The sequence below is a fragment of the Oncorhynchus mykiss genome, chromosome 19 (assembly GCF_057628025.1).
Source record: "Oncorhynchus mykiss isolate SJ-2025 chromosome 19, ASM5762802v1, whole genome shotgun sequence".
In the NCBI taxonomy this organism is placed as follows: domain Eukaryota; kingdom Metazoa; phylum Chordata; class Actinopteri; order Salmoniformes; family Salmonidae; genus Oncorhynchus; species Oncorhynchus mykiss.
Genome location: NC_143040.1, coordinates 57,590,288 through 57,618,015, shown reverse-complemented (window position 1 = coordinate 57,618,015; position 27,728 = coordinate 57,590,288). Strand labels below are relative to the sequence as shown.

At 43.4% G+C, this 27,728-nt stretch overlaps 2 protein-coding genes and 1 long non-coding RNA gene across 5 annotated transcripts in view; 2 read left to right on the top strand and 1 right to left on the bottom strand.

The window, feature by feature from the left end:
* Positions 1-16,461, top strand: part of LOC110498373 (rho guanine nucleotide exchange factor 10) — an 80,514-nt gene extending 64,053 nt beyond the window's left edge. For all 3 annotated transcript variants that reach the window (XR_016489025.1, XM_036954985.2, XM_036954986.2), the window contains 4 exons: positions 6,052-6,226; positions 14,249-14,371; positions 14,794-15,350; positions 15,469-16,461. Coding sequence is in view for 2 of the 3 variants with exons in the window: in XM_036954985.2 (XP_036810880.1) it covers positions 6,052-6,226; positions 14,249-14,371; positions 14,794-15,308 (813 nt within the window). In the remaining variant the exon portion in view is untranslated. The remainder of the gene's footprint in view (positions 1-6,051; positions 6,227-14,248; positions 14,372-14,793; positions 15,351-15,468) is intronic.
* Positions 1,412-6,205, bottom strand: LOC149975249 (uncharacterized). Its single transcript, XR_016489027.1, has 2 exons — positions 5,148-6,205; positions 1,412-5,009 (listed from the first exon to the last, which is right to left on the bottom strand). It is a non-coding gene; the product is annotated as an uncharacterized LOC149975249 (long non-coding RNA).
* Positions 16,462-19,293: 2,832 nt separating the features above from the next.
* kbtbd11 (kelch repeat and BTB domain containing 11) lies at positions 19,294-27,707 on the top strand. Its single transcript, XM_021574610.3, has 2 exons — positions 19,294-20,151; positions 22,989-27,707. The coding sequence occupies exon 2, from the start codon at positions 23,113-23,115 to the stop codon at positions 25,267-25,269; it is 2,157 nt and encodes a 718-aa protein (XP_021430285.2). The 5' UTR covers positions 19,294-20,151; positions 22,989-23,112; the 3' UTR covers positions 25,270-27,707.
* Positions 27,708-27,728: the final 21 nt, after the last annotated feature.

The following is a 27,728-nucleotide window of genomic DNA, read 5'->3' as shown; positions in this document are numbered from 1 at the left end:
CTCTACCTACATTGCATTCGGAAAGTATTCAGACCCCTTGACTTTTTCCACATTTTGTTACGTTACAGGCCTATTCTAAAATGGATTCAATTGTTTTCCCCCTCATCAATCTACACACAATATCCCATAATGACAAAGCTAAAACAGGTTTTTAGACATTTTTGAAAATGTGCTAAAAATGAAAAACAGATATCATATTTACATACTGTAAGTATTCAGACCCTTTACTCAGTATTTTGTTAAAGCACCTTTGGCAGCGATTACAGCTGCAAGTCTTCTTGGGTATGACGCTACAAGCTTGGCACACCTGTATTTGGGGAGTTTCTCCCATTCTTCTCTGCAGATCCTCTCAAGCTCTGTCAGGTTGGATGGGGAGCGTCGCTGCACAGCTATTTTCAGGTCTCTCCAGAGATGTTAGATCGGGTTCAAGTCTGCTCCTGCTGGGCAATTCAAGGACATTCCCAGACTTGTCCCGAAGCCACTCCTGTGTTGTCTTGGCTGTGTGCTTAGGGTCGTTGTCCTGTTGGACAAGATCCTGAGATCCTGAGCAGGTTTTCATCAAGGATCTCTCTGTACTTTGCACTGTTATTATTTTCCTCGATCCTGATTAGTCTCCCATTCCCTGCCTCTAAACAACATCCCCACCACCATGCTTCACCGTAGGGATTCAGGCCAAAGAGTTCAATCTTGGTTTCATCAGAGAATCATGTTTATCTTGGTCTCCAAGCGGGCTGTCATGTGCCTTTAACTGAGGAGTGGCTTCTGTCTGGCCACTCTACCATAAAGGCCTGATGGTGGAGTGCTGCAGAGAGGGTTCTCCCACTTACTTTTTACATTTATTTAACCTTTTATTTGACTAGGCAAGTCAGGTAAGAACATGGGTGGGCGTATAACGCAAACGTTTAGCAACCCAAAGGCTGCGAGTTCAAACCTCATCACGGACAACTTCAGCATTTTAGCTAATTAGCAACTTCTCAACTACTTAGCATGTTAGCTAACCATTCCCTAACCCTAACCTTAACCCAACTCCTAAACCTAACCCTAACCTTAATAAACCCTAACCCCTAGCCTAGCTAACGTTAGCCAGCTAACTAACGTTAACCACTTGGCTAGAATTCATAACATATCATATGTTTTGCAAATTCGTAACATATAGAACGTTTTTCAAATTTGTAATGCGTAAAATATCATCCGAAATGGGTGATGGACATCCACAAATTAATACATACCATACGAAACATAACAAATCATACTACTGTTGAAGTCGAAAGTTAACAGACACCTTAGCCAAATACAATTAAACTCAGTTTTTCACAATTCCTGACATTTAATCCTTGTAAAAATGTCCTGTCTTAGGAGAAATGAAAGCTGGATCGCCACTTTATTTTAAGAATGTGAAATGTCAGAATAATAGTAGAGAGAATTATTTATTTCAGCTTTTCTTTCTTTCAACACATTCCCAGTGGGTCAGAAGTTTACATACACTCAATTAGGATTTGGTAGCATTGCCTTTAAATTGTTTAACTTGGGTTAAACGTTTCGGGTAGCCTTCATCAAGCTTCCCACAATAAGTTGGGTGAATTTTGGCCCATTTCTTCTGACAGAGCTGGTGTAACTGAGTCAGGTTTTCACACACGCCTTTTCAGTTCTGCCAACCAATGTTCTATAGCATTGAGGTCAGGGCTTTATGATGGCCACTTCAATACCTTGACTTTGTTGTCCTTAAGCTATTTTGCCACAACTTTGGAAGTATGCTTGGGGTCATTGTCCATTTTGGAAGACCCATTTGCGACCGAGCTTTAACTTCCTGACTGATGTCTTGATGTTGCTTCAATATATCCACATAATTTTCCTATCTTATGATGCCATCTATTTTGTGAAGTGTACCAGTCCCACCTGCAGCAAAGCAACCCCACAACATGATGCTACCACCCCGTTATTCACAGTTGGAATGGTGTTCTTCGGCTTGCAAGCCTCCCCCTTTTTCCTCCAAACATAATGATGGTCATTATGGCCAAACAGTTCTATTTTTGTTTCATCAGACCAGAGGACATTTCTCCAAAAAGTACGATGTTTGTCCCCATGTGCAGTTGCAAACCGTAGTCTGGCTTTTTTATGGTGGTTTTGTAGTGTCTTCTTCCTTGCTGAGCGGCCTTTATTATGTCGATATAGAACAAATTTTACTGTGGATATAGATACTTTTGTACCCGTTTCCTCCAGCATCTTCACAAGGTCCTTTGCTGTTGTTCTGGGATTGATTTTTACTTTTCACACCAAAGTACGTTCATCTCTAGGAGACAGAATGCATCTCCTTCCTGAGGGGTATGACAGCTGCGTGGTCCCATGGTGTTTATAGTTGCGTACTATTGTTTGTACAGATGAACGTGGTACCTTCAGGAATTTGGAAATTGCTCCCAAGGATGACCAGACTTGTGAAGGTCTACAATTTTTTTTCTGAGGTCTTGGCTTACTTCTTGATTTTCCCATGATGTCAAGCAAAGAGGCACTGATTTTGAAGGTAGGCCTTGAAATACATCCACAGGAACACCTCCATTTGACTCAAATGATGTCAATTAACCTATCAGAAGCTTCTAAAGTCCTGACACAATTTCTGTGGATTTTCCAAAGCTGTTTAAAGGCACAGTCAACTTAATCTATGTAAACTTCTGACCAACTGGAATTGTGATGCAGTGAATTAGATGTGAAATACTCTGTCTGTAAACAATTGTTGGTAAAATGACATTTGTGGAGTGGTTGAAAAACGAGTTTTAATGACTCCAACCTAAATGTATGTAAACTTCCGACTTCTATTGTAAGTGTCTCGAATTTACATGGAACAAAAATATAAAGGCAACATGTAAAGTGTTGGTCTTATGTTTCACGAGTTAAAATAGAAATCCCAGAAATGTTCCATACAAAAAGCTTATTGGTCTCATTTTCTGCACCATTGTTTTTTTTACATTTCTGTTAGTAAATATTTATCTTATGCCAAGATAATCCATCAACCTGACAGGTGTGGCATATCAAGAAGCTGATTAAACAGCATGATCATTACACAGGTGCACCTAAAAGGCCACTTCAAAATGTGCAGTTTTGTCACACAACACAATGTCACAGATGTCTCAAGTTTGGAGGCAGCATGCAATTGGCATGCTGACTGCAGGAATGTCCAGCAGAGCAGTTGCAAGAGAATTGAATGTTCATTTCTCTACCATAAGCTGCCTCCAACGTTGTTTTAGACAATTTGACAGTACGACCAACCGGCCACACAGCTTCGGGCCACAGGCAACCACGCCAGCCCAGGATCTTCACATCCGGCTTCTTCACCTGCGGGATCGTCTGAGTGGGGGTGGGGTATTCCTGTCTGTAATAAAGCCCTTTTGTGGGGGGAAACTCATTCTGATTGGCTGGGCCTGGCTCCCCAGTGGGTGGTCCTGGCTCCCCAGTGGGTGGTCCTGGCTCCCCAGTGGGTAGTCCTGGCTCCCCAGTGGGTGGTCCTGGCTCCCCAGTGGGTGGTCCTGGCTCCCCAGTGGGTGGTCCTGGCTCCCCAGTGGGTGGTCCTGGCTCCCCAGTGGGTGGTCCTGGCTCCCCAGTGGGTAGTCCTGGCTCCCCAGTGGGTGGTCCTGGCTCCCCAGTGGGTGGTCCTGGCTCCCCAGTGGGTGGTCCTGGCTCCCCAGTGAGTGGTCCTGGCTCCCCAGTGGGTGGTCCTGGCTCCCCAGTGGGTAGTCCTGGCTCCCCAGTGGGTGGTCCTGGCTCCCCAGTGGGTGGTCCTGGCTGCCAAGTGTGTTATGTCCTTATTTGAACTGTGACTCAGTAAAAACGTAGAAATTGTTGCATGTTGCGTTTATATTTTTGTTCAGTATAAATACAGAATAATACGAAATGCTCTGAGACGAGGTTGAGTTTTCCGTGTTTCTAGGTAACTAATTGTGTTTGGCCCAATATCTGTGATGTCACCTGCACTTGGCTTGGCTCTTGTTTAATTATGTTAGAGAGGTATAGTGGAACCTGCGAGAGGTCTCTCTTGCTCCTTGTCCCCCTCGGTTCCTCTCCCCAGGACCGGAGCGTTTGTGGGGATCCCTATCTGTCCCACCACAGTCCGGTTCACCAGCACCTGCTGCACGTCCTGGAATAGCAACGCTCCGCTTTCCCTCCAGCATGCAGTGACTCATAATCCCGTTAGCATCATTAACCTCATTACGGGATTAACTGCCTGTCTTTCCCCAAGGCTTACACCCTGGAACCTACATGGGAAAAGAGTGTTGGAGAGAGAGTGGTGGATAGAGAGGGAGTGATGGAGAGAGAGAAAGAGTGGTGGATAGAGAGGGCCTGATGGAGAGAGAGAGAGTGGTGCATAGAGGGAGTGATGGAGAGAGAGAAAGAGTGGTGGAGAGAGAGGGAGTGATGGAGAGAGAGAGAGTGGTGCATAGAGGGAGTGATGGAGAGAGAGAAAGAGTGGTGAGAGAGAGGGAGTGATGGAGAGAGAGAGAGTGGTGCATAGAGGGAGTGATGGAGAGAGAGGGAGTGGTGTATAGAGAGGGAGTGATGGAGAGAGAGAGTGGTGCATAGAGGGAGTGATGGAGAGAGAGAAAGAGTGGTGGAGAGAGAGGGAGTGATGGAGAGAGAGAGAGTGGTGGATAGAGAGGGAGTGATGGAGAGAGAGAGAGTGGTGGATAGAGAGGGAGTGATGGAGAGAGAGAGAGTGGTGCATAGAGGGAGTGATGGAGAGAGAGAGTGGTGGATAGAGAGGGAGTGATAGAGAGAGAGTGGTGGATAGAGAGGGAGTGATGGAGAGAGAGAAAGAGTGGTGGATAGAGAGGGAGTGATGGAGAGGGAGAGAGTGGTGGATAGAGAGTGGTGCATAGAAGGAGTGATGGAGAGAGAGAAAGAGTGGTGGATAGAGAGGGAGTGTTGAGAGAGAGAGGGGCAGACAAAAAGGGAAAGAGTGGGAGAGACTAAGGTGAAGAGGAAGAAGACAGATGGGTAGAGGGGCAGGAGGGATGGAGAGACTAAGGTGAAGAGGAAGAAGACAGATGGGTAGAGAGGCAGAAGGGATGGAGAGACAAACAAAGAAAGGGGTCAGATGTCAGAGAAGGTTAAAGGTCACCTGGAAGGTTCAAGTTTACGTAGGTTCACTCATACCCTACCTGAACTTGTTGTTGTCACTACTGGAACCCTGCTGTGAGGCCATGAATGGACTGACTTCTTGGCCAAGTAGAGTTTCTCTTCATTAACAGGGTTGAGGAGGGAGATCCCATGCCACACAGCTGATGCCTGTAGTAAAAGTCCCTCTCAGGTACTGGGCTGAGAAAATCACAGTGAAATGACTTAAAACAACAATATCCACGATATATATTCTTTCTGACTGATACCATTAGAACAGAGACAGGGAATGTTGACCTAAAATGCCCTCAGTCATATTTGGCTTCGTAATAAGGAAAACAAAGGAGAGGCAGGTCAAACTGTGAGAAGCAGACACCACTTTCCTCAGAGTTCATGTTTTGACTAAGGCTGATGTCGCTATTGTGCCCAACAATTCCGCAAATCAAAACATTATTTCCACCTCTCTGACATTTACGATTATGACACTTGGAGTAACATGGTAGATAATTCAAAACATTCCCTACATAAGAGTCAGTAATGAGGTGGATGTTAACGTACAGTACATGGCTCAGCCTCTTAGCAGGCGTACTGTCAGTGTGTCAGTGTGCTGTCACAGCTCAGACCGAACAGTGCAGATGATCTCCTGTCTGTTCCCCACCCTCTGTAACCACTGAGAACGTTGTATAGTACCTTATGGCCGCTCCTTAGTGATGTGTACATATACTGTCACGTAAAAAGGCATTTCCTGATCATAAGCTCACGATAAACCCTTTGATTTGAGATTGTTACAGAACATGTTTCTGATTGGTGGCTCAGTAGGGTTTGTTTCCCACTACTCTAAAGACAAAGTGGTGTACATGCTAATGTTTACTCTCAAAGCAATTGAAGAACTGAGCGATTCAGTATATAATATCCCCTCTTCTTGTCTTCCTCTCTTCCCCCTGTCAGAGGCAGCTGGAGGCCCACCAGGAGGAGGGCATGGTGGTATCCCACATGGTGGTGGCTGGGGTGGGTATCTGGATAGCCTTCAGCTCTGGGTCCACCCTCAGACTGTTCCACACGGAGACGCTGGAGGATCTACAGGACATCAACATCGCTACACCTGTACACAACATACTGGCTGGTAAGATACATGACAACATTACCATACCTGTACACAACATACTGGCTGGTAAGATACATGACAACATTACCACACCTGTACACAACATACTGGCTGGTAAGATACATGATAACATTACCACACCTGTACACAACATACTGGCTGGTAAGATACATGACAACATTACCATACCTGTACACAACATACTGGCTGGTAAGATACATGACAACATTACCATACCTGTACACAACATACTGGCTGGTAAGATACATGATAACATTACCACACCTGTACACAACATACTGGCTGGTAAGATACATGACAACATTACCACACCTGTACACAACATACTGGCTGGTAAGATACATGACAACATTACCACACCTGTACACAACATACTGGCTGGTAAGATACATGACAACATTACCACACCTGTACACAACATACTGGCTGGTAAGATACATGACAACATTACCATACCTGTACACAACATACTGGCTGGTAAGATACATGATAACATTACCACACCTGTACACAACATACTGGCTGGTAAGATACATGATAACATTACCACACCTGTACACAACATACTGGCTGTATAGATGCATGATAACATTACCATACCTGTACACAACACACTGGCTGGTAAGATACATGATAACATTACCATACCTGTACACAACATACTGGCTGGTAAGACATCATTATCATGTCACACTTGTATGTATCTTACAGCACTGTCAACACAAGGTATGAACAAGTTCACTGCTTTACACAATATAGTCTAGTATGAGAGACATTTTTGCCAGCTCTAAAAACACATTTTCTCTAACATAGTAGATCATAGCATCCTAAAAAAATACCCACTCTACACCACCCACCACACACTCAAAGGTGAACCTCACCTTCAGGATATCAGTATACAGCAGCACTGTTTCCATCCTCCAGTACTGTGATTTATAATACAGACGCAGTCTTTTCAACTCTGTTTGCACAAACCACCTGTACCCATGTCATTTTGTTCTCTTTGTGTCCTCCAAAGTCATTGATTGGATCCTTATGGTGGACTGGCAATTAACAGGTAATTTTTTTGCAAGAACAGAGCAGTCCTCTGAAAGTAGAAATGGATCACATTTGACAGTCAGTCGTCAGGTCGTCATGTACTTGAGTGTGTTTTTCTCCAAAGTCACTGAGCCAGGCAGCCCTTTGATATATCTGTAATAAGATCACAGTCATGGTGTGTGCATAGATACAGTGCATTCAGAAAGTATTCAGACCCCTTGACTTTTTCCACATTTTGTTACGTTACAGCCTTATTCTAAAATTGATTAAATAAATAAAAATTCTCATCAATCTACACACAATTCCCCATAATGACAAAGAGAAAACAGGTTTTTCAAAAATGTTGCTAATTTATTGCAAATAAAATACAGAAATACCTTATTGACATAAGTATTCAGACCCTTTGCTATGTGTCTCAAAATTGAGCTCAGGTGCATCCTGTTTCCATTGATCATCCTTGAGATGTTTCAACAACTTGATTGGAGTCCACCTTTGGTCAATTCAATTAATTGGAGATCATTTGGAAAGGCACACACCTGTCTATATAAGGTCCCACAGTTGACAGTGCATGTCAGAGCAAAAACCAAGCCATGAGGTCAAAGGAATTGTCCAATTAGCTCTGAGACAGGATTGTGTCGAGGCACAGATCTGGGGCAGGGTATCAAAAAATGTCTGCAGCATTGAAGGTCCTCAAGAACACAGTGGCCTCCATCATTCTTAAAATGGAAGAAATCCTTTTTAGACCTGGCTGCCTGGTCAAACTGAGCAATCGGGGGAAAGGGCCTTGGTCAGGGAGGTGACCAAGTACCCGATGGTCACTCTGACAGAGCTCCAGAGTTCCTCTGTGGAGATGGGCGAACCGTCCAGAAGGACAACCATCTCTACAGCACTCCACCAATAAGGCATTTATGGTAGAGTGGCCAGACGGAAGCCACTCCTCAGTAAAAGGTACATGACAGCTCGCTTGGAGTTTTCCAAATGCACCTAAAGGACTCTGACCATGAAACAAGATTCTCTGGTCTGATGAACCCAAGATTGAACTCTTTGGCCTGAATGCCAAGCATCATGTCTGGAGGAAACCTGGCATCATCGCTACGGTGAAGCATTGTGGTGGCAGCATCATGCTGTGTGCATGTTTTTTATCGGCAGGGACTGGGAGACTAGTCAGGATCGGGGGAAAGATGAATGGAGCAAAGTACAGAGAGATCCTTGATGAAAACCTGCTCCAGAGCGCTCAGGACCTCAGACTGGGGTGACGGTTCATCTTACAACAGGACAACGACCCTAAGCACACAGCCAAGACAATGCAGGAGTGGCTTTGGGACAAGTCTCTGGATGTCTTTGAGTGGCCCAACCAGAGCCCTGACTTGAATCCGATCGGACATCTCTGGAGAGAACTGAAAATAGCTGTGCAGCGACGCTCCACATACAACCTGACAGAGCTTGAGATGATATGCAATGATATGCAAGAATGGGTGAATGATATGCAGAGAAGAATGGGGGAAACTCCCCAAATACATGTGTGCCAAGCTTGTAGCATCCTTCCCAAGAAGACTCGAGGCTGTAATCACTACCAAAACTTCAACAAAGTACCGAGTAAAGGGTCTGAATAATCCAGTTATTTTTATTTTTTATATATATACATTTGCAAAAATGTCTAAAAACCTGTTTTTGCTTTGTCATTATGGGGTATTGTGTGTAGATTGATGAGAGGAAAAAAACATTTAATGCATTTTAGAATAAGGCTGTTACGTAACAAAATGTGGAAAAGGTCAAGAGTTTTTCTCGTTCCGACTAGCAAATGAACGCGGCAAAATGTTAAGCAATCTGTGTGACAACTTCTGTTTGACGTCATTGGTAGTAAAGCTCGCCTCAATCACCACGACGGGTCAAATAGTTGGGAATGTAATAATCAAACAGACCAGAGTCTGAGGATCTTCATCATAGACAGCTGTGTTGTGAATAGTGAGTGTTCTATAGAGGACTAGTCATGATCTCTCTTCTATCTGTAGCTGGTCTTTAATATTACTACAACAGCTCCATTTTTTAAATGAGACTTTTGGGGGTTGATCCTGTATATTGTCAGTTGCAGCTGTTAGCCTGCTATAATCAGTTCTACTGTAGTAAATGGAATACTGTCCAGCCAGCCTTGTTGTTTTAAGGTTTTGGGAGGTTTGTCCTGTGATGTTGTCATGAAGGGTTTATATCCAGCTAGTTACAGTTGTCCACTTTACCTCTCTGACCCTGTACAGTATTTTGAAGATACCGTCCAGTCGACTGTTTAGATTTCAATTTGAATTATTTCAAGCTGGACTCTGCCATGGATAAATTGTTTTTACAGTGTGTGTGTGTGTGTGTGTGTGTGTGTTTTGTGGTCACCAGTAATGACTAGCCTACAGGAACACATCACAGTCTCCTTTTAAAAGTGTAATAAACAGTGCTATCATTATCTGAGTTCTGCCCATTGTTTATAAGCCCTAGACTGTGTGTACATAGTGGAGTATTTTAGTGGCCTCGTCCATTATTACCATAAGGTTTTGTACTTTGCTCTCTCCAGATGCACCCCTACATACTGTGGGAACAAACTACAGGAACACAGACAGACAGACTGACTACATACTATTTGTGTATTTAGAGGGTTTCAGAAGTCCGACAGAGAGCTGTGAGACAATGTGTGTTTAAGTGAACTAGTTTTCTCAGCAGTCTTTAGTGTCTATTGCCGACCTCCTGCAATCTGGCTTGTGTCAGGAAACCTATAAAATACTTACTAGCCACAACAAAGTACAACACATGGGAGTTCCATAATATTTGATAACTAATTTAAGCAGTCTAATGTAATGTATTGCATTACAGCAAGGGACATCATAATTTGCCTGACAACTCAAACTGAATTTTTCCTCTGATCTATCGTTCGCTACATACTTCAGTCTGAGACTGCCATCATTTAAGTTGTTTGTGTTGATGTCAAAATGAAGGGGTGTTGTACAGAACAAAGTCATCAGCGATTGGATAATCTCTAACCAATCAGAGGATCACAGCAAAAAATAATTTTTGAAACGCTGCTTTACCCACATGTGTTCTGGCTCTGGCCCAACCCATTGGTTTATGGGACCAATCGGACAGTCTAGAATGGATTTTCATTCTAGAAATCGCCGGGGAGTTACTCGGATCCAGACTCATTGCGGAGAAGAAAATAACTTCCATGGGCTAGAGCAATGAGTTTGGGTAGCCAGGCAACACCATTGTATCATGGCTTCGTTGCACAGTAAACCTTACTAAATCTTGGCATATGTCCCATCATGCATGCTTTAGTTGCATATTCAATAGTGCTTCAATATTTGAATAGGCAATTTAGTCAAGTCTTGAATAAACCTAAGGGATCACTTTGTGGTTGTTTGTGGAAAAGCAAGAGTACACTTTCATTCAGCACAGCATGCTTTGAATGTCCAGTCAGTAACTTACCCTACACCTAGCCTTCTGAGAAACTCAGCCCAACCAGTTCTGAGGTTGAGCAGTAGAATGGCTTTTAACAGAGATGTGAATGATAAGCCTGTCTGGATGACTTATTTACTTAATAAGAGGCATCAACCACAGAGGAAGTTTCTCTGAACGAGAGACCTTGGACCAGCGACTTTAAATACTTCCTCCTCTAGGCCAAGGCTGTGTGCACATCACATTACGGTCTGACTTCCTCTGATAACAGCGATGGGTTAATGTCCTATCTACAGTATCTCTCTGTCATGGGACTCTGTTTTCCTTCTATCATCTCTTCCAGTGGACCATTCAACTGATCCAACCCCCGCTGTATCACCCTCACCTGGTTCTCTTCAACCACGGTCTAAACTGGCGGTCTAAACTGGCGGCCTGCACTGGCTAAACATGTGCATGTGATTTGTCAGGGCAAGTTCAGATTTCTCTCCGTTGAGGGAGTTGTATTGTTTGCCCCTGCAAGCCTGGGTTTGGCTTTCCACAATGTTCCACCTTGGCACTTATTTAGTTGTTGGCAGCTGCTGTCAGATTGATTGACTAGGCCAGAGAATGTGCTGTTTCTGCAGAGCCTGCTGACTGTAGTGCCATTCAAGCTGTTTGGCTGAAAGAAGATGGGACGATCAATACCTGTTTAGAGTGGAGGGTGATGGATGCAGTGACTTTATATTCTCTGCATCGCTACATTCTTGAGATACTTGAGTAGTATTGTTCAGGCTAAAGAGGTGACTCCAGATGTACCCCGACATACTGTGGCAACAAACTACAGGAACACAGACAGAATAACTACATACTATTTGTGTATTTAGGGGGTTTCAGAAATCCAGCAGAGAGCTGTGAGAATGTGTTGATTAGTTTTGTCTGAGACCCTATTGCAGACCTCAGGAAACACAGGTTCAGACAAGGGGTTCACAGTTGCCGGAGGGGGTTCACAGTGGCCGGAGAGGGTTCACAGTTGATGGCATAGAATTGAGAGTGATTGAGTGTGAAATGTTCTCAGTGTTCAAGGTGGGGTTGTTCTTCTACTCATGCTAGCTCATGTTGGAACGATTCCTTGTAAATCCTTTGATTGCACTGAGGAATTTCTCACAGATATTTTGCAAAACTGTGGTCTCTTTGGCTGTAATTCGGTTTTAGTTATGTCCAATTGAATTTCACAGTGATTATTCAAACACATGCTTTGGTGATTACTTACAGTACCTCCTCTGCCCTTCCTTAACCCTTTACCGAGTTGGGTTTGGTTGATTTTTAATTTGGAAAAACGTTCTGAAAACCTTCCAAAAACCACCCTCCAAATACAGTTTGTTCTCACACTGTGTCTTTGATGTTCTCTAGACCAGTGTTTCCCAACTCTGGTCCTCAAGAACCCCTGGCCCCAACAGCACACATTTTTGTTGTGGCCCCGGACAAAAATACCTGATTCAACTTGTCAAGGGCTTGACGATTAGTTGCCAAGTAGAATCGGGTGTGCTTGTCCGGGGCCACAACAAAAAAATATGTACTGTTGGGGGTACTTTAGGACCGGAGTTTGCGAACACTGCCCAACACTCTTCTAAAAAAAAGTGTTCCAAAAGGGTTCTTCGGCTTTCCACATAGGATAACCCTTTTTGGTTCCAGGCAGAGCCCTTTTGGGTTCCATATAGAACCCTCTGTAGAAAGGAACCCAAAAGCGTTCTACCTGGAACCAAAAAGGGTTCTTAAAAATGGTTCTCCATTTGGGACAGCCGAAGAACCCTTTTAGGTTCTACATAAGAGTGTAGAAGATGTGAGTGCAGGAGAGGAGTGTCCAAATCGGTGGCTTTGTCTGGCCTGACCTAAATACCCAGCCATGTGGACACTAATAGGGATAAACATGCAGAGCCAGGAAACAACACCTCCAGCCCCTTCATCACCACGTTGGCCCTGGGACTGCCTGGAGACAGAGGCCTGGAGACAGAGGCCTGGAGACAGAGGCCTGGAGACAGAGGCCTGGAGACAGAGGCCTGGAGACAGAGAGAGACTGTAGTGCTGTAGCCTCTCTGTCTCTGGTTCCAGACTTTGGTCTGATATGAACCATCTCTTAGTGAGATAGGATCAGCGTTTTATATCTAACCCACCCTACTGCTAGTGTAATATCAGTGTAGTGTACTGTAGGTTGTATGTTTTTTATCTGAACCCCCTGCTGTAATTCAACTTGCTAGTTGTGGGGGATAATTGCAGATCAAAGCAGACCTCTGGTGTGGGATCTGGAACAGGCCCGGGCCGTGTTGATGCTGGTTCAGGTTTATTTTGGTTTGGCCTATGGGTGGAAACTTCAAATATTATGAAAGGAGAATGTTGAGAAATGCACCCCAGTGTGTGTGTTTCTGGTAACCGGGGGCCCTCATTACAAGCACATGTGCGGCGATGGGTTATGCTGCTCTGTTCTCTGCTGGGTGAGTAGCACTGTAGACTCAGGACTGATGTTCCTCAGAGGGGTGATCTCTGGAGGAGTTAGGGGTCGGACAGAGAGATCAGCGGCTGATTTGGCCAAAGCCCTGGGGGAGGGAGAGGATTTAGCTGCGCAGCTCTTACTGCAGTGTATGATGGGTAATGCCACACTCAACTGGAGCCTTGACAGACTTTCTCAAGCAGTCATACCATACTCCGTCCGTTATCACGGTTTTGTCAAAATGCATTTGCATTAACAATTATTGGCATTTAACATGTTAAGGGTATTCTGGACATTTTCTGTTCACTCTTTGCAATGCTGCTTGTTGCCATAGTAATGCTTATTGAGGATGATGTTAACAAGTACCAAGTTCCACACAAGTCACTAAATGTTCACTAGACAACACAATTTATCACGTCCTCTAAAGGGTGCTGTTAGCTTAACAATTACTGCGTTTACAGTATCAAGTGATATTTCATACTGAATTTATTTGTGACGAGGAAGACCGGACACACACAGCCCTTTCTGTCCCAGCCTGCATCAGGCTTTCTGAATAGAACCACAGTTGCTTGCTTAATTATGACATTACGGTTCACTCATTCTCGATTTACATAACACTTTTGTGTTTGTTTGTTTGACCCAAAGCGGACTATAATGGTGGTCTTTTTGGTGAAAAGAGCTGTTATTATTTTTGCTCCTCTTTCGGTTGCCCTGGAGACCATTGGCTGTTAAGTGTTATTGCTGTAGTAACCTCCCCACACACTAAGCAGAAATACCTCCCTCCCTGTTACTGTCCCTCGGCTCGCTGGAAGGGGCACATTAACTGTGTTCATTCTCATTTATAGGAGACTTCTGAATGTAAATACCTACCCTACTCCTACTGTGTTAAGCTTGACCCCAGAAATCATTAAGCTCAACCATTAACTATCAACCTTTTTTTCATAACTTGAAAAAGCCCACTGTTCAAAACGTTTTGTGCAATACTGTAGCCCCCTGGATTACTGCTCCAAACTGCTCTCTACAACAGAATTTAACACAAACTCTGCAGAATCAGTATTGATGTGTTGGTTCTATTCTGTCCATAGGGAACCAGAGGGTCTCAGTCAGCAGTCTGCTGGTGTGCCATGGTCTGCTGCTGGTGGGGACCAACCTGGGGGTGACAGTGGCCCTCTCTGTCCCCAGACTACAGGGAATCCCCAAGGTCACAGGTGGGTGCATCTTCCCTGAAGATTATTCCAGATTATCTAAAAATCCCAATGAGGAATTGTATGGCAAACCATCCATTTGCTGTCATAGTTTTGGGGTAAAGGAAGGGATTTGGGTACCAAGTGCATTAAGGACTTTATCAATGTAACTGGAGCACAACATGGGTTAATGGGCCTCAGTGATTATCATTCAGGTCCCAGCTGCCTTGATATTTTAGTGGCGCCTTTCTCACAATGATACTGTCTTTTAATTGATATGACTCAAAGCTAGTTTCCATGTGCCTCTGGTCTACGGAATTCTTAGTCTCTGGAGGCTACTGCCAAAAGTGGGCAATTTGAAACACATATGTAGTTACTAACAGTATTTTCCAGTAAATTTATACTGTATATGGAGTAATGTGTGTCTGGATATTTGGCTGTCGTAGGACGGGGCATGGTATCCTTCCACGCCCACCATGGCCCAGTGAAGTTCCTCACCATGGCAGCCGCAGTGTGCAACCGGCCCTCTGGCAACCCAGGCAGCAGCCTACCTAGCCAGCCAGGAGGCCCCAAGGACGGGGAGAAGGCCCAGGCCTCCCCACCTCCAACCCCAGGCTCCACACCCACTCTAGCTCCCACCCGGGGCCGGGGAGTGTGGCTAGGGGAGGCAGGCTGCACTTCCATGGCCCTCCAGGACTCCCTGTCCTCCTCCTGTGGCTCCCTGGCTCTGTCCCAGGGCTCTCTGGAGCACGGGCTCGAGGACGGGGCCATCTATGACCTGGTCAATGATCCGGCCCACCACCAGAGGGGCAGGAGGGTCCAGAAGGTGGACGTCAGCTCTCTACTGGTGGTTTCAGGGGGGCTGGGTCACCACAGGGTCAACAGGAAGACCAAACAGTCCCGTCAGGAGGAGACGGTGTCCAACATCATGGTGTGGCAGATCCCTCTACTCAACATGTGAGAGAGACCAGAGAGTAGAGACTAACTAGTACAGTGTAACAAGGTGAGTGGGGCCATAGTCACTGTAGTATTCAATAGTGTTAATGGTTTAATAACCATAATCCTGTCATGTCTCCCCATAATCCTCCTCATTCTCTTATTCTCTCACCTTCTCCCCAAAGACTGAGGATGCTGCAGTTCCTACTTGATATCAGTGACACTTGACTCAGTGACACTCCAAAGGATATCCATTAATTCCCATGGTTGTCTGGACTTTGGGATCAATCAACTCAACTATGTGTCTTATAATGAGAAATACTCCAGAGGGCATCACATGAATAATAGCAAGAGTTTCTGATATCTCCTACCCAGTGACCTTCTGTTCATGTGGGACATTCCTATTGGGTAATGGGTACAAATGGATCAATACACTTTAACCACTTAATAATGGCACCTGACTTGAATCCAATGAAGAGAACCTGAATATGTAGAAAAACCACTGAAATGTCCCTAATGTCATTCATATTATGTCATTTTGAGAGAGGACCGATGAAATGTTCTTGTTATAACATGGCTAATATTTTGTGTGACTGATCACCAGAGTGTTGATGGCACAATAATTGTATCCGGGCTAATCACATAGATAGACATCAGACATTCCCATTTTCCTACGTAGACAGAATTTGAGGAAAGCCAGGCAACAATGTCTACTCCGACACTTCCACTGTTAGGAACAGGCATTATTTGGGGCCAAAGCCTTCTCATGATCATATCCATTGGCCGGGCTATGTTCTATGAATTGGGTCTGTTAATAGATATGTTTACTTGTTTGTTATTGGGTCAGGGAGAGATCATTTGTCCGCAATGGTGCCCATATTTCATTGGTACACTGACGCTTAAAGTGTGCTTATGTTGTCATCAGGTGGCTATGGAGGGTGAGTGGTTGTTGATATGAGGTATGATGGGACTTCCTGGCTGGCCAGGTTTCCAGTAGATCCTAAATGGAGGGAGAGTCTCTAACTGTTATCAGATGAAAATAAGGGGTTGTTACTTGCTCAAATACATGTATTGTCACTAAAGGATATTTAAAAAATGTATCTAAAGCTTTATACTTTTGTGCCATTTTGTATGTACTTCTGTTGTGTATATTAACACTATACATGTTTTATTCAGCAGCTTTGTGTATGATTTATTTCATGTATGCATGCTCAGCCTGCTCACTTTATTTCAACCAGAACGTTGCACTAGTTCAAATATGCTACCAGTAATGTATAGCCTCTGGTATTTGGTCCAATACCAAGCTCTAAGAACAACTCTCCACACTTACCAACAAGCACTACACAGCTGATTCAAATAACCAACTCATCAAGCTTTGATTATTTGAATCCGCTGTATGTCAAGCTAGGGTAAAGAATTGGAATGCCAACTACGAGCTAGGTGCAATCGCTCAACATCAGTGCCCAACCTCACTAATGCTCTTGTGGCTGAATGGAAGCAAGTCCCCGCAGCAATGTTCCAGCATCTAGTGGAAAGCCTTCCCAGAAGAGTGGAGGCTGTTGTAGCAGCAAAGGGGGGACCAACTCCATATTAATGTCCATGATTTTAGAATTAGATGTTTGATAAGCAGGTGTCCACATACTTCTGGTCATGTAGTGTACGTACAGTGCCTTCATAAAGTATTCACACCCCTTGACTTTTTCCACATTTTGTGTTACAGCCTGAATTTAAAATGGATTTAGATTTAGTGTCATTGTCCTACACACAATAACCCATAATGTCAATGCGGAATAATGTTTTTAGTCATTTTTATAAATTCATAAAAAATGTAAAGCTGAAATGTCTTAAGTCAATAAGTATTCAACCTCTTTGTTATGGCAAGCCTAAATAAATTCAGGAGTAAAACTCTGTGTGCAATAAGGGTTTAACATGGTTTTTGAATGACTACATAATCTCTGTGCCCCAGACATAAAATTATCTGTAAGGTCCCTCAGTCGAGCGGTGAATTTCAAACACAGATTCAACCACAAAGACCAGGGAGGTTTTCTAATGCCTCACAAAGAAGGGCACCTATTGGTAGAGCCAGGCCCAATCGCTCAACATCAGTGCCCAACCTCACTAATGCTTTTGTGGCTGAATGGAAGCAAGTTCCCGCACCAATGTTCCAACATCTAGTGGAAAGCCTTTGCAGAAGACATTGAATATCCCTTTGAGCATGGTGAAGTTATAAATTACACTTTGGATGATGTATCAATACACCCAGTCACTACAAAGATACGGGCGTCCTTCCTGACTCAGTTGCTGTAGAAGAAAGAAAGGTACCTTGGGTACCACTCTTTGTATTTTCAAGAATGGGGGTGGGTGCATCATGTCATGGGTATACTTGTCCTTGCTAAGGACTAAGGAGTTTTTTTTTTTTACGATAAAAAGAAACAGAATACAGCTAAGCACAGGCCAAATCCTAGAGGAAAACATGCTTCAGTTTGCTTTCCAACAGACACTGGGAGACATTCACCATTCAGCAAGACAATACCCTACATAAGACCAGTTAATCCATTGTTCCCTGGGCGCCGAAGACGTGGATGTCAATTAAGGCAACCGCCTGCACCTCTCAGAGGGGTTGGGTTAAATGTGGAAGACAAATTTAATTTGAATGCATTCAGTTGTACAACTGACTAGGTATCCCCCTTTCCTTTCCCAAATATACACTGAGTGCACTAAACATTAGGAACAGAGTCCAAATATTGAGTTGCACCCCTTTTGCCCTCAGAACAGCCTCAATTCGTCAGGGCATGGAGGACAAGGTGTTGAAAGCGTTCCACAGGGATGCTGGCCCATGGTGACTCCAATGCTTCCCACAGTTGTTTCAAGTTGGCTGGATGTACTTTGGGTGGTGGACCATACTTGATACACTTGGGAAACTGTTGAGCATGAAAAACCCAGCAGTGTTGCAGTTCTTGACACACTCAAACTGGTGCGCCTGGCAACTTCTACCATACCCCGTTCAAAGGCAATTCAATCTTTTGTCTTGCCCATTCACCCTCTGAATGTTACATGTTCACATTCTGTCTCAATTGTCTCAAGGCTTAAATTCCTTCCTTTAACCTTTCCTCCCCTTCATCTACACTGATCAGTCACATCAATTAGGGATCATAGCTTTCACCTGGATTCACCTGGTCAAGCATGGAAAGAGCAGGTGTTCCTAATGTTTTGTACACTGGAGTTGCTTACCGAGACGAGTGGCCTAGCTATAGTTTTGACTTAAATTGGCTTGAAAATATGGCAAGATTTGAAAATGGTTGTCTTGCAATGACGAACAACCAACTTGACAGAGCTTGGAGAATTAAAAATAATAATAATTTGCAAAATTCTAACATGTACTGACTAAGGGGTGTGAATACTTATGTAAATTAGATATTTCATTTTCAATACATTTGAAAAATCTTTAAAAAAAACACATTTTCATTTTGTCATTATGGGGTATTGTGTGTAGATGGGTGAGATATTTTTTAAATCCATTTTGAATTCAGGTTGTAAAACAACATGTGGAATAAGTCTAGGGGCATGAATTGGTTGTTTTGCTGGTTTTAACTATTAATCATTTGAAAGACTGGCCTGAGGGGAGAGATGCTTAAGCAACAAGGTGTGGTATATGGCCAATATACCATGGCTAAGGGATGTTCTTAAGCAAGACACAATGTGGAGTGCCTGGATACAGCCCTTAGCCATAGTATATTGGCCATATACCACAAACCTCTGAGGTGCCTTATATACTGGTTACCTACTTAATTAGAGCAGTAAAAATACGTTTTGTTATACCTGTGGTATACAAGGTCTGATATACCACAACTGTCGTCAGCCAATCAACATTCAGGGCTCGAAAACAGTATTTTATTATGTATCTAGCCCATGGTTTACAGGGGAAGTTGAAGCAATGTTCTTCCTTTCAGACTGAACTATTATGGGATGTTGTAGCATACCAAGCAGAAGGCAGTAGCCTAGTACATTTTAATCTGGACACATGGGTCTTTAGAGTTACAGTACTCCACTAGGGGAAACAAACGTGTCCGTTGTATAGTGAACAGCAGACTCGTTGCCCGTTGGGTTTGCTTTTGAAGTACTAGGATTTATACAGAGGCATGGAATTAAAATCGGGGCGTTTGTATAAGAGGCTGTAGTAGGGTCTTACCAATGACAGGCTTATAACGCACGCAGGGGCTCAGATCGCTGGGTTTCCCTCATGGTAAATCGCGCACAAGGCGTGTGAAGGAATGTCGCATTTTCACCTCCGGTTGCCTCCAGCTCGTGCAGGGTGCAAACCCGGCAGATGGGGATAGCCATGTCTATGTATGTGGGGTGAATACTGAGAGGGGGTGTGGTCTACTCTAGATCAATAACCATCGGTCGGTAGTCTACTGAAAAAGGCAAAACAGAGTAGTGGCAGCAGAGACGGAGATCCCTGGTCCATGCTGGATTGATTTTTGATGCTCTATCTATGCTTAGCTCAGACGCACTGTAGAGCTGCAGGAGGATATTGGCGACATATTTGTTGTGGATCGGTACTCAGAAAGACTAAGTCCTGTAATAACTGTTTGCGTTTGGTTTCAGACAAGACGTAGCTACAGTGGATTTTCTCTTATGAGTTGTGAAGGAATAACAATGATCCATTTACCCGGAGACTATTTGTCCTGGAGCTCAATTAACAAGTGATATGTTAAATATCTTCTATATACGAGGGAAAAGACAGCCGTATTGCATTTGTAAGGTTCTCCTATTTTCAAGATTGGGGCTACCTCCCATAACTGGGCTTTGTGTGTGAGAGACTGACGAGAGCAGTCCATTGAATTGCGCTGCCTGCATCTAAACGCGTAAGTCTGCTACCCTATAATAATATTCATGCTATTTTGGCCAATGTTTTATATTAGTCGAGATGCATTACCATTTCCATCTTTAATGATTTAGCCAAACTGTAAAATTAGCCTGCAATAATTGCATGCGTTGCAATTAGGCTATTTTGCGCACAAGGTTCCCAATTTATATTTTTTAACATTTCATTGTGATAAATGAATGTATTAATCAATTTCTATTAACCTATGACACAATTTGACTGCGTAATGTGCGCTTGGACGGATTTCCTTATCCTCCTCCCCTATCGTATTCAACATGAATCTATCTATCTATCAGTCAGCAGTTGCCACTAAAACTGTTGTGAATCAGGCAAGAATAACTAAGTACTTCCGGGTCACGGATTTTTGGAATTCTTCAGAATAAGAGTCCCCTTCGGTATACTTTTTAAAACTGTAACCTATACTCTCCCCCCCTTTTAACCTATACCCCCCCCCCCCCCCCCCCCCCCCCTTTTACTACAGGAGGTTAGGGGCACCTTAATTGGAGAGGATGGGCTCGTGGTAATGGCTGGAGCGAATGAGTGGAATGGCATCAAACACATGGTTTGATGCCATTCCAGTTTGATACCATTCCATCCGCTCCGTTCCAGCCGTTATTATGAGCCGCCCTCCCCTCAGCAGCCTCCATTGACTACTACTGCTACTTACATCTATTTCGCTCACATCTACAGTACCTGTAGTTAAATAATTATACATATATTCCTAATTTTCTCTTTCTACAAGTGCTGGATTTTCACCCACAGAGGAAAATCCACTATTCATTCTGATGTTAACTCCAACCTTCTAATGTCCACAGATTAACCCACCAGTTTAACGCCATTTTGGAATACATCTCTTCATTTGACTATTATGTCTAACGAGGGTCCTGAACCTCCCAATTTGTAAGATTTCTACCATATTGCCCTAAATATAAATACTTTACCCAAGAGTATAATGATATTTACCATTGACTGATAGTGTTTTTTCAGATTCCCTAACAATACAGTTTGCAGGTCAATCTGAACCCTGATATTATGACATAACAACCATTCCTGGTCCTGACTCCAAAAGCGAGAGCCACCAATAGCCAGTACCAGAAAATATATTCTATTGATTCTGTTTCCTCGTGGCAGAGTCTGCCCAAGTCAGACTGTTCAATGCCCCATATATTGAGCTCTCTTTTTGTAGAAAGTATTTTATATAATAGCTTAAACTGAAACGAACGGATTGATGTGTCAATTGTTGTTTCAAATGTCAATTCATAGACCCGATGCCAAGGTATTGGGACATCAACCTATTCACAACTGACTTTAATGTTATACATTATTGCTGTCAAACCTTTTAAGTTTAAATAAACTTATATATTTTTTGATTTATACTAATCATTTATGATTTTTTTATGGGTGGCAGAGAGACTAATTCTTTAATTTCTTCTTTAAGTAATTGTCTCTTCCAATTTTGTGGCAGAGTCACGATGAGTTGGTTATAATTTTGTGTTGGGCATAGACCTCCGTACACTGTTGATAGTTGCTTTGTGACAATTTTACCGTTCTTGTTTACAATGTGCGTCATAAATATTATACCCTTCTTGTAAAACAAATGTTTCTCTATCAGTACGTTGGAGTTTAGCCATATTATTTGTTGTAATATTAGATCTGCCTTTTCTGGAGAATGACATTTAAATTGTAGCCAACTCTGTATGAGGAGGATAGTTTAAATAGGGATCCATTGTCAGTCCACCGAAAATGTCAGTTTATAAATTGCAAAAAGGCATAGAGCCCACTTTTAAAGATAGAAAATTGTGTACAATGCAATATGTATGTCCATTGTGCAAAAATGATTGGATTTAAGCCGGTTGGCCACTCTAAGGACCGTAAAATAAGCAACGACGCTCCTCTGGGTGTAAACAGGTTCGATGGACCCGCCTCTCAGAAAATTGTGTAAGGTGCAATATGTCTGTCCAATATTAAAAACTTACTGAACATCGTGGAATAGGAATGGGCTAATTAATAATGGGATTAGTTTTTCTAAAGTTGATTATTATAATAATTATTATACTATTAATATTAATAGTTGCATTATAAATAATGTTTTGTTATTTGTATTACTGTTGTACATGATAACTATCTAGTAATCATACATTTTAATGCTGTTAACAATAATGTCAGTGCTATAATATTATTTGTGATATATAAAAATTCTGCAAAAATGTCCTCATAAAATGTTACAAATTTCAACCCTTTTTGTATTTTTTCTTACCATCTTCATTGCGGAACTTATATTTTGAAGGGAAATCTCGGCGGTCACGGCCTTATTCATGCTAGGTCTTGCTTATTCTTGCTGGTGGAATGGAGGTGCCACCGAGCATGCGCCCTATGTGCGATTCTCCAGCGAGGGTCGCGATTAATTTAAATACTCTATTAGTATGATCACCCAGTACGTCATGTGTGTTAGCTGTTAATATCTACAATAATTCACTTACTACTCAATTCACACTGTCTAATATCTTTATAATAGGCCTATAATTAATATTTTCCTGCACAACAAGTGTCAAATGTGCAATTAGACCATATAATAATATCTGTATCATTTTAAAAGTATGTGTTCTCTTAGTGTCTTTTACAGTAGAGTTTAGTGCATTTGGAGAAAACATAAAAGCTACTCCATAAATCTCTGTAGATATGCCAAAGTAGGCTCCATTTGTTTCTTGTGGAGTAAGGGCGCCCCTCCGAGTTTTCAAGTATCATTGTCAACAATTTACATGTTTTAGTTCTTTGAAACTTTCATATTTCAATATATATTTCTCTTCTCCCCTAAAGTGTCAAAGAGTTTCACGAGACAAGACCTGCCAAGATCTGTAGGAGTGATTCCAGAAGACTGTGTTGGATCCTCCTCATTATGAACACTGAGGAGCTGAACTGCCACTAGCTCTGATCAGACAGGATGAATGACAGACAGAGAGGAGGGGTGCACACGGTGGAGGCAGATGTCATCTTCCACCACCCCGTCTGCTCGGACCTCCTCTCCTCCCCCTCGGATGAGGATGGGGGTGTCTGTTCCCTCCCAAGGAAGCAGGAGGCGAGCACTAATGTTCCAGACCTGGGATTCGTACTGGGCGACCAGGGACTCTGTCGACAGAGCACACCAGTTACAAAGGAGTACTTGTTGGATGGTGGTACGGTGATTGGGCATCATCACTTTGACCGTCCACAGGGTGATGGATCACACATCTCAAATACAGATCAGTTTCACATTACGGATCCTTCTCATCAAGCACATACATCTCACATACCCAAGCTTGATGCTGGTAGAGACCAGAACTGTACTCATGGCAGAAACGGTATCAGTGAGGATATGAATGGAGCGAGGGCCAAAGTGCCCTGCAGTGTGGGTCCCTCTCTATGCTTCAAGGGAGAGGCCAGAGAGGAAGCGGAAGGGTCTCTGTCCCTCTGTAGAGAGAGCATAGTGAGGAGTCAGTGTCACATCACAAACGTCACTGACTCCCGGGAGCAGGGGACCGCTGCGCCTGACACTCATTGTATCACCATGGGCAACCAGCCAACCATACAAGAGCTGGGGTGCTTGTTCAGCCACAGCTCTCCCACAGAATATGACACATTGCATGGACAGTCAGGGCTTGAGTCGAACCAAGAACACAGGGGCAGTAGTGGCCATGGTAGGGTCAGTAACACAACGCCTAAAGAGGAGCCAGATTTAGTGATTGAAGTCGGTGGCCAGAAAATAAGTGTTCACAAGTCTGTTCTGGCCGGGAAGAGTGACTATTTCAAGGCTCGTCAGTCAAGAGACATCCTAAAAGTGAAAGGGCTGAACTACAAGACCCTGACCATCCTGATAGACTATATCTACACCTCTCAGATGAATGTGCACAAGGACAATGTGGTAGAGGTGATCACAGGAGCTAAGATTTTACAGATCCCATGTGCTGTCCAGGCTGCTATGGATACCATCTCAGAGCAGGTCACAGCAGAGAACTGTTATGAGATTCTAACTATCGCCAAGAAGCAACGACTCAACGAACTGAAAGAGACGGCCTATCGCTTCATGAGTGACAACTTCCTCCAGATCTTGCAGGACCCAGCGGTGTATGGACATCTGACTGGGTCGGAGAGGGATCTGGTCCTGAAGAAGAGAATGGAGGGGAAGAGGTCCCTGATGGTCGCTGAGATCAACGATGTGTTTGACCGTGTCGGGAGCCGACCTCCGAGTCGGTGTAACAGTCGACCACAGAGCCCTCTGTCCGTGGCATCCTTCGAGGAGAACCACATGATTTACTACTTCAACGAGGCAGCCAATGACTGGAGACCTCTGACTCTGATGCCGGAGGACATTAACACTAAGGGCTGTGGGATCTGCACCATGTACAACTACCTGTTTGTGGCTGGTGGGATAAAGGGATATGGGGATAAGGGCAAGGTCTCAGACAAGGTGTTCTGTTACAACCCCATCACTAACCGCTGGAGCGAGGTTCGGCCGCTCAACCAGGCGCGGTCGCAGCTCAAGCTAGTGTCTATGGAGGGTAACTTGTATGCCATAGGAGGGGAGTGTTTGTTCACAGTAGAAAAATACGACCCTCGGACTGATAGATGGACCACAGTGGCTCCCTTACCCAAAGGGGCGTTCGCTGTGGCCCATGAAGCCACCACCTGTAATGGAGAGCTCTACGTCTCTGGAGGGTCTCTGTTCTACCGTCTCCTAAAATATGACCCCAAGAGGGACGAGTGGCAGGAGTGCCCCTACAACAACAGCAGGAAAAAGTCAACCGACATGGTGGCTCTGAAAAGCTTCATCTACAGGTTTGACGTCAACCGTGACCAGGGGGTCACTGTGTTCAAGTACGACACCATAGTGAAAATGTGGCATGACTGCGCATCGCAGCGGCAGGGCAGCCCTATGCCGTTCAGGTGTGCCGTCATCGGAAACTGCATCTATTGTGTGAACAAGACTCAGACTCTGCAGTTTGTGGTGGAGGAGGACGGCTCTTACTTTGTAGATGAACCACTCAAGCCACCACTGGAAGCTAAGGGCATACTGTTCCCTTTCATCCTCAGTCTGCCTGAGAAGACTGACAGATTGATGTGATGTGACCATGGATCACTGATGCTACGTTACAGATGCCCATCAATGTAATATAGTGGGCCTTAAAATAAGATGAACATTTTTCACCTTTCTTTCCCCCTGTCCAGTGTTCCTGCTCGTAATGGAATGTGTTTCTTTGCATGGCGAGTTAACAGGACAAGCCTTAACAAGGACTACTTTTACATGTTGAATGAGAGCAACCAGAAATGCATCTGACTCTACATAATGAGATAATGACACACATAGTCGTTTTTGTTTGTTGTTGCATTTCCCTGTGTTCAGTTTTGTATTGTGTACTTTTGCAATTGCAGATAGTTAGAATAGATATTGTTTTGAATATTGTTTGCTGGCTGGTGGCTTTTAGCCAAAAATCGAACCGCAGAGATGGAATAGTCTGAATGAGGGGACAGTTGAAGTATGTGACTGACACAGCTGGCACGCACAGGTCCGATACGCAAATTACACAAGCAAACCCATAAACAACGCAAGGCCTGCTACGGCGGTGATGTCTGCTCTATGAAGGAACAGTGGGAGGGCTATAACATTCACACAGCCCCCAGGCCTGATACCAGAACTGCCCTTGACATTACTTCACAAGGCCATTGACCAGCAGGAGCACAATAAGCCACATGTATCTTCTACAATAATTATATTCTACTATTATAGATCATCAATGAATAATGTTGAAGAGCACCAAGCAATTACATTTTAATACATTACTACTGGCCACACACTGGTTGAATCAACGTTGTTTCTACGTAATTTCAATTAAATTACATTGAACCAACGTGAAATAGACGTTGAATTGACGTCTGTGCCCAGTGGGTTAGGTTCAAAACCAGTACCCACCTATTTATTCAAAACTACTACCCAACTATTCATTCAGAACCATTAACCAGCCTTCCAGGTTGTGTCAAAGACAACACTCTACCCGCACATACAATTGAGTTGAGTTTCAACACACTAGAAACAAGGTGAATTATTGCAGCATAAGAATGGTTCTGATTCTGTGGATCGGGTTAGGTTCCTGAGTTTGATTGAAACAGGCCCTAGGTGTGCACTGATGTTTACAGAATGCCGGATTGAGTCAGCATTACGGTAGATATGAGGGATGGTGGTCACTGCTTACTGCTCATTCTTACGCTTCATTTACACCGACAGCGTCATTGCATTTTGGTACACCAGAATTACATTCATTTCCGATGGAACCCTGTGTTTGCCTTGCAACATTGCGTTACAGAGGCAGTTGCAGTGCGTTCGGTGTGATGTATATGTTGGATTTATCGAATGTATGCGTCAAATTGTATGCGTAGCCGGTTTGACAGAAATGATAGCAGAAGATGAATTGTTGCACACATATCCAGATGATGCTGCGTACCATTTTGCACAACGACACTGTAGGTTTGATCGGGCACCACACTCACTGCTACTTTGGTATTTTATTAGGATCCCCATTAGCTGTTGCAAAAGCAGCAGCTACTCTTCCTGGGGTTCACACAAAACATGACACATAATACAGAATGACATAATACAGAACATCAATAGACAAGAACAGCTGAAGGACAGAACTACACATCATTTTCTTTTTAAAGGCACACGTAGCTACTCTGTTCTTTAACATTCTTCAGAGAAGTGAGGAGTCATTTCTCGTATGCAGGCCAGGGGAATTTGCCATAGTCCTACCGATAATGAAGATGCTATTATGTTGTCATCTCCCACAAGTATTTGATGAGCCAGCCAGAAAGACTGTGACCGTCATACACAGTATGTCATTTCAGATGCTCTTCAACTGTCTCTCAAGTACTTGACTATTGCAGTATAATTTCCGATGATGAAGACGTTTGCCCATATTAGATTATGTATATCTCCTTTGGTGTGTAGCCTGTCCCTTTATAATGCATTTAATCATCTCGTCCACACAGCAATTAGTCGGAAGAATATTTTGCATCAACTTCAGCTCAGTGTTCATCTGTTCTGTTAAAATATGCCTAATCCCTTTTACATTTACAATATTGGAAATGGGTCCAATAGCACTCCATCTCCTTGCGCTTTCTTAGAAATTTGACATATTTCTTTGCTTTTAGCAATAATACACCAGTTGGGAGTTTTGTTAATACGTTGGATTGATTCAGTGGAATTTATTTGGTGAACAAAATGCTACTACTACTTTTGGTAACAGTATCCTTGAGAGGCTGTTGTAACTGTGATGACTGAGTAGATGTGGACTTATTCGTCTGGTATTTTGCTGGCTGCCGTCAGTGTGTAGTGAAGCTTTTACAGACTGTTGGTTTTGGATGATAAATGCTTGAAAGTACAGTGTTGGTTGAAGGCTTTCTTACTGCTAATTAGCATATTAAATAACAGCTAACAAACTAACTGTTGAATGATGTATTTCAGTCAAAACTAAGTGCTGCAAATAAAATATTTAGTGTTTGAAAAAAGTTTCAGTATAATTTTCTATA

Excerpts from the sequence above, each read along its gene's own strand:
- kbtbd11 (XM_021574610.3), top strand. The coding sequence starts at position 23,113 with ATGAATGACAGACAGAGAGGAGGGGTGCACACGGTGGAGGCAGATGTC.